Source organism: Mus caroli, chromosome 14 (assembly GCF_900094665.2).
Source record: "Mus caroli chromosome 14, CAROLI_EIJ_v1.1, whole genome shotgun sequence".
NCBI classification, from domain to species: Eukaryota; Metazoa; Chordata; class Mammalia; order Rodentia; family Muridae; genus Mus; species Mus caroli.
Window position 1 is genome coordinate 75,741,382 of NC_034583.1, and position 7,693 is coordinate 75,749,074.

General features: G+C 37.0%; 1 protein-coding gene across 3 annotated transcripts in view; it reads left to right on the plus strand.

Moving 5' to 3' along the window:
• Positions 1-4,952, plus strand: part of Pcdh17 (protocadherin 17) — a 92,424-nt gene extending 87,472 nt beyond the window's left edge. For all 3 annotated transcript variants that reach the window (XM_029469017.1, XM_021182027.2, XM_029469018.1), the window contains one exon: positions 320-4,952. In XM_029469017.1, the coding sequence (XP_029324877.1) occupies positions 320-1,002 (683 nt within the window). In that variant the 3' untranslated portion in view covers positions 1,003-4,952. The remainder of the gene's footprint in view (positions 1-319) is intronic.
• Positions 4,953-7,693: the final 2,741 nt, after the last annotated feature.

Consider the following 7,693-nt stretch of genomic DNA (forward strand, 5'->3'; position numbering starts at 1 on the left):
ACAAAGACTAAATTCCCCAGGGGATCTGGTTACAGTGATGGTGTATTCCACAGAGAATCACTCTCCCATGACCACATTTTACTTCTTCCCAGGCTATGGGAATTCGTTAATATCTAGAGAATAGACTTAAAATAAAACCATTGTCTCAACCAGCAGGTTTATGCAACCATCCTGAAATGTTTTAATTATTGTTTTCTTTTCCTTTTTAATTAAGAGAGCAGAGGTCAAGCAAGCCCACTGAGAGCTGATCACAGCCTCAAGTAGAAATGGCAAGGAAACTCTAAATGATCGGATTGTTGTTTTCTCTTTTGTTTTGCAGAACCAGAAGAGTGCATTAATTGCACAGATGAATGCCGAGTGCTTGGTCATTCTGATAGGTGTTGGATGCCACAGTTCCCTGCAGCCAATCAGGCTGAAAATGCAGATTACCGCACAAATCTCTTTGTACCCACAGTTGAAGCTAATGTTGAGACTGAGACTTACGAAACTGTGAATCCCACTGGGAAAAAGACTTTTTGTACATTTGGAAAAGACAAGCGAGAGCACACGATTCTCATTGCCAATGTGAAACCTTATTTAAAAGCCAAACGTGCCCTGAGCCCTCTCCTCCAAGAGGTCCCCTCAGCATCTAGCAGCCCAACCAAGGCATGCATTGAGCCTTGCGCCTCAACAAAAGGCTCCCTGGATGGCTGTGAAGCAAAACCCGGGCCCTTAGCAGAAGCAAGCAGCTCCTACCTGCCCACTGACAGTCAGTACCCTTCACCCAGTAAGCAGCCAAGAGACCCTTCCTTCATGGCTTCTGATCAGATGGCAAGGGTCTTCGCGGATGTGCATTCCAGAGCCAGTAGGGATTCCAGCGAGATGGGAGCTGTGTTGGAGCAGCTGGAGCAACCCACCAGAGATCTGGGCCGAGAATCGGTGGATGCCGAAGAAGTTGTGAGAGAGATTGATAAGCTCTTGCAGGACTGCCGGGGAAATGACCCTGTGGCTGTGAGAAAGTGAGGGGGAAAAGGCATTGGTGTTTTCTTGTCTCTTCTGTTGATTTGAAAATGATCACTTCCGGTGAAAACCCACTTTACAGGGATGGCAAAGGACCAGTGCTGCTTTAAGGCTTTTAGTGAACATCTGAAGTGCCCACAAGTATGTTCTTTTCACTGCTGTTTCTTTTACAGAAATAACAATGGTTTTGACCAAACTTATATTAGGACAGAATTAATGATGCTTAAAGAGAAAGGAGAAAAGAGAGAGAGAAGAAATTGGAAAGACACAAAAAGGAGGATGAGACAAGTTACCTTTTGACAATCTGTTAGGAAGGTATGCAGTGTGAGACTTAACGTATTTCTGATCACTCTAAGACTGTCCTCCCACGAGATTGATGCTGACTTAACTGTTTACCTATAAACCCATACAAAGCAGGGTCATATTTGTTATCTGTGGTGGACTACTAGCTGACATCACAGGCTTCTACTGAAAGTCCCGAAAAGACCTTGCAGTAGTCCAAGCTACACCAAACATTAACACATATTTGTGGTAAACATTTCTGTATAAAGTACCTGCCAAGCATAGAAACACAAAGACCATTCCATACCATTAGTCAGAAAGCAAAAGAAAAAAAATATGTAATAATAACAAAACAGAAAAAAAAAGATAAAACTACAAAAACCCTTGGTCATTTGTAAGACACCTCATGTCATATAAAAGTTCAATGTAAAAAGATATAGTCTGTGTTGTCCTGAACACATGTAGACCTATTCACTTCATTAAAGAAGAAAATTTTGAAAATTTAAAAATGTCTATTTAGCATTTTAGTGTCCAACAAAGATATAAGTAATGGTGAGTTTATTTTACATTTGAACAGTTCTGAATTATGGGTTATCACTGAGTAGTAATACTGAGAGAAAATTAACATAACTAAAATGTTTTACTCAGTTTTTGGACACTAAAATAGCTCAGGAACGTGAAAAAAAAAAGACTTAGACATAACAAATCACATGACCATTTAAATGTGCAGATGTAAGAAGATTCAATGTGTTTACATCAAATGACATATTTTTATTGATTTATTGCAGATTCCGTGCATATGAGCCAAATTGTTGAGTGTATAAGAGCTATATTGTGTATTTTATTAAATTAATATATAGTTGTGTTGCAAAACTCTTTGGGCTTATATTGTAAATGGCGAGTGTTGCCTCGGTAGCTGTCGAACTCTATGAGTTTTGTTTTTCCTGCTTCCTTTTCCCCATGGAGCGTGGGGAGCAGGGCCTCAGAGCAAAGTCTCTCATTTAATGTATAGTCTACCAAGTATACAGTACACAATTCTGTTCCAAGTGTGCTTGAGTGAGCCGATGAAGCTAACTGAAAGATCAGAAAAATACATCTGTCAGTCATAGTTCTGTGCAAGTCCTTGTAGAAAGCTTTGATTAAAGTCATGCTAAATCACAAGAAGGTTCCCCCTTGCTCTCCATACCGTGAAGCTTCTGCCTATGTAGATATCATAACATTGGTTGGCTCTCAAAGTATCTTCAGTGGTTCTGGTGTGTGTACACATCATATTCGTAAGTGTACGAAATGTTCTAATGCATGTGTAGTGCCAGTGCTGGTTACATGCATTGTGTGCTGTGTCACAAGAGGTTTGGGTCTTAAACAAAATGTGTTTTTTAACTTTATCTCTGTGCTCTTCTGCCTGTTTTTATTTGTGTTCTTTGAGAATAATACCTATTATTCCACCATTGGTTTCACCTTTTCCTGTGGCATTTAGCAAGTTTCCAACCTACTTCCTTACGAGGCTAAGAAAACTCTAATTTCAGGAATTGGGAAAAATAAAATTAGCACTCACAGAAGTAGTAGCAGATGGGGAAATGCCTTGATTGACATTTCCCTTCAGCATTTAATTTTTTTTTCGGCATTTAACAGCTTCATGGCAAACAGTTTGAGCCCATACCTTGGAAAATGTGGTGCTGAGTTAAATAAAGGCTGTTTATGCTCTGGAGCAGGAAAAAAATTTATTATTTGCAAACTGGGAGGGATTTCTGTGCCTTCTTTTCTGGCCACCAAGCCAGTATAGAAACAGTATATATGTCAAAAATAATAATAACCTTATACTAAAAACAAACAGAAAAGCAAAACAAACTTTGAACTAAATTAAATTCTTTAATTAATAATAATAAAAAATCTGCTGGAAATCTTTCCATCATTTCAGGAAAGTTTTAGATTGTACGTTTTAGATTGGATGATCCCCCTCTGCCTTATTCTCTTGAGAACTGCATTGGGGTCTTGGTAAGAGCCTCTCTACATCTCTACTCCTGCCTTTTGTTATCCATCCATGTTTAAATTAGAAAAGAGGGGATCTTTTACATGTGAAATCCAACTGACCCTATATTTTGGACCATTCATGTCTGTACAATGTGTGTCTCTGTTCTATGATGTTACTTTTACCAGGAGACTACAAATTGATTTAGCTGGATAGTTAGTTGAAAGTTGCTGAAAATCTGTTTCTGTAGTCATCTTGAGCTTTGCCTCTCTCTCACTATTCAGATAACCACTTTAGTGACATCTCAAGCAGTGTGCAAGGAAACGCAACGCAAACAATAGGTTTATTTTTCGAAACTTCTTAGTTCCAAGTAACCAGCTGTTCAATGTATTGTTAAGTGTCAGAAACATTGAAACGCCATACAAGTCTCAGAATTGGTTGTGCCAACACGTGATGGATTGAGTCTAAGCTGTCACCAGTGGTCTGCTAGTATTAGCTGTTTAATACATTATCTGTACTTAATAGTGATTATTTATTTACAAGTTGGTGGTAGTTCAAGTCAGGACTCTGAGCTTTTATAGTTGAGGGAATCTTGTTTTTATTCATCTCCCTGGGACCTGCCTTTAACTCAGAACACTGGTGCTTGGCTTCCAAGGAAGCCTTTGTGATGCCAAAATCATACCTTTGTGGAAACAATGGCTGTAATGGATGGTACATAATTGGGGGGAGTTGAGGGGGTTTCTGGGATTTAGAATGCTTTACACACACACACACACACACACACACACTGAAAAAAAAAGGTATTTAAGCAGAGGAAAACTGTCCATTTAGGGAAATTTTAGTAAAAGACACAAAATGAAAAAAGAAATGCATAGTGGTGAACTAAAGACAAAACATCAGTAATGAAATCTTTTCCCCATTTGTTAATGAGGAATATGCTTTCATTAAAATTCAACATAGTACGAATCACTGTTATGCTATATCAAAGTAAACACTGAAGAGACATCTATATTCTCAAAGAAGATTGTCACGTTGTTTCTTTACTAGACAAACTTATCCTTATGGCAAACAACACAAAAAACTAGACCTTGTTCCATTGATTCACTGAATTACCGGGAGAGAAATTGATTGTTGCTTTCCCGAAATTACCTAGGCTCTTGTAAAACATGACTTTCCTTTTAAGGATGTAGGCACTGCTCAAATTAAAAAAAAAAAAGGCACCATAAAAAATAGTCATGTAGTAATGAGCAGTATGCTTTATGAGAATCAGGTTAAAAGGTGTTTGTTGACTAATGGAGTGGAATCTGCTGGGGTCATCAAATAGACTAAGGCCTGGCATACTATATGCCTACTCATTATTGTCTAATTATATTCTTTTGACAAGAGGCAGCATTTACCAGAGCATTAATTCCATCGGAGTTTTGGCTATCAAGATGTGTTGATTTGAAACATAATTGAATGAGACCTGATTAAGGTCCCACTCTCCTGGCCCCAGTGTTTTTGCAGGTTAGCTATGTGCATTTATCAGTCCCATCGTTTCATAAGGTTCTTCGCTGTACCAAGTGATTGGTGAACAACGACGACGACAACAACAACAAAAGCAGCATACATTGTATGGATTTATCTCAACGCTATTGTTTAATGGCTGTGTTTCATGTGACCTGTCTGGAAAATGAGGACTCTGAATAAAAGCTATTACTAATAGTGGTGTTGCCTTCCCTTGATTCATTAATGCAGAAGTGATGCATTCCACTGCACACCACAAGAGGACCCCCAAATTCGGTATCACAACTGTTTTCTGCTTTGCAAGAAAGTGAGATCTTAGAAATTACTTAACAATAAGTCAATAGATTCTAATAGAAGTGAACACTCAAATATATTGGATAAATGAACAATCTTGGATAAATGAACATAGAAACTATGATTTATGAATTCTTGTACCTTGCATTATTTACATTTGGTGTAAACAAAAGCCTCTCCTACCATTTCAGCAATCATTTGTTGAATTCATATCATGTCTTTGCCTACCTATCTAATGTGCACCCAAAATATACTGTGAATGCAGAGTGCTGCCTGGGTTTCAGTCAGGTGGAAAAAGCAACTAGACATTTTAATCCACCCAACTTGTCATATGATTATTCTTGATTTTTCTTAGTTACCCCAAACAGGCTGCGTTTTTGCTTAGTCACAATAAATGACAGGCTTTACAATTCACGCTCACATAATGTTTGGCCACACAGGGAGATGTGTTCCATTTTTTTTTTCTATCACATTATCAACACTGTGTGCTACATTAGACTTACTGCAGACTGAATACTTTTACCTGTCCTCACTTTGGTTCATCTCTATGTTGGGCTTTTTGTTTCATTGAATATTAACCAGATTCCAGCATATAGAAGAATCCTAAGGTACAAAGAGGCACCAAGACAAGCACATTTTGTATGTAGAACAGTTACAGTTTATACCTTGGCAATACCTGTGAACGCAGGAATTGCCCTACTCTTTCATTAGTCTGTTCTGCTGTCTACTGCTTTACAAAGCAAAGGTAGATAAAGACACTGTTAATTCAGTCATATGGATCATGTGACCAAGGTCGAGAGAGAATGGAACCATTTAGGTGAAGAGCCCTATCTGGATATGACAAACGTAGGAGGAGATTATGAACTCAGCATAGGAAAGCCTTGCTATATCTCAATGAAATATTCCAGAAATGACACTATTTTCACATAGAGATGACCAAAGATACAATTACTAGACAGTTCTTACAAAAATAGTAAGAAAAATAAAGTACCCATATATAGTGCCACTGTGGCACATCGAAGTACAATACCCAGTGAATAGATTATTTTCAAATTCTTCATTACTGTGGGTTCTATAGCCTAACACACCACCCATTAACTTAAAAATTATGGTCCTATTGTTTGTTTATTTTTGTTTTCTGAACAGGACATTTCATTTGGAGAAGAACCAGTTCTTATTTTATCTACTTCCTTTCTCACATATGCATTAAGTTGTATTTGCATCTAATAATTTAATTTTTGTTATGATATATTTCAAGTTCCTACCTTTTTAAAGTCTCATAACTTGCTCGAATTTTAAAAACATTTTTAAAATAAGTTCAATACAAATTTTGTACTTTGTTCTAGTTTTCATAGCTTGTCATATTTTGTTTAAGTAATTTGCATTTGGGGGAGTTTATATGAGAATTAATCTTACTTTTTTCATGGTTTACTGTGACACTCATTTCACCAAGCACAGCTATTACTTGATATGGGTAAATTCTGGCTCTAAAACACTTTTTATGATGTAAAGCTTTATAGAATTAGGGCTTCACAAGGCGCTCCAGAGCAACAGTGTAGATCCAAGGACAGCTATCTAGAACACCTGGCTCTCCCTTAAAGCAGACCTCTAATTTGATAGCCAGGTCCAGATTCCATAACCTTGTTGTAGTTTATATCTTGTCTGCCATGTTCAATTTATCATCAAAAAACATTGTTTTTCAAATCATGCAGCTAATAAGAATATTCTTTTAAATCTCTTATATCTCTACTTTGTTGATGGTTCCCATATTTTAGTGAATAAATAGGAGGGCAGAAAAGTTATTTCAGTCTCCAAGAAAATTAAAAAGAAAGAAAGAAAGAAAGAAAGAAAGAAAGAAAGAAAGAAAGAAAGAAAGAAAGAAAGAAAGAAAGAAAGAAAGAAAGAAGAAAATGAAAAAGAAAATGCTATCTTGAGAATCATTGGCATTGTGGTTGCCTTGATCTAAGTTTGCCTGTATGTCATCCCAGTGCCTAGGAAGCTGAGGAAGTAGGCTCATGACTTCCTGGCAGTTTTGAAATGTGTGTGTGTGTGTGTGCGCGCGCGCGTGTGCTTGTGTGTGTGCATGTGTGGTCTGTGTGTGTTACTGTTTGATGGAAGAGCATTAAACTGTGTATGTCTTTACATTACTTTCTTCCTTTCATTCTCATCCCCATTTTTTCCAAGTTCTATATTATTGCTCTGCCATGGAATTTGCAGGATAAAAGAAGCATGTTCTTCTAAAATTTCAGAATGCAGTTTTAGGAGACTTCATAACAGATATTACTGGTAATTGGTTAATTATCATCTTTCAAAGTGTTATAAAACTTTGAGGTTATTATCTCTCACTAGCCCCATATGATAGAAAATCAGTTTTTTTTCTGGTGAATTTAGTATGCACTCACTTGGAACCAATCATGCAGATGTTCATTTAATTTTGTTAAATCATGAGACTTGTATACACTTAACTAATAGGTTCATTAATCGATTTCCTAGGAATGATTCTATACTCTCTATTCATATTAAAACTATATTTACATATGTATAAGTGGATGAGAATCTGATAATATCAAAAGGTACTAAGATAAAATAAAGGAGTGTAAGTCAAGTAATTCTGATATAGCTAACAGGCATCTAACAAATTTA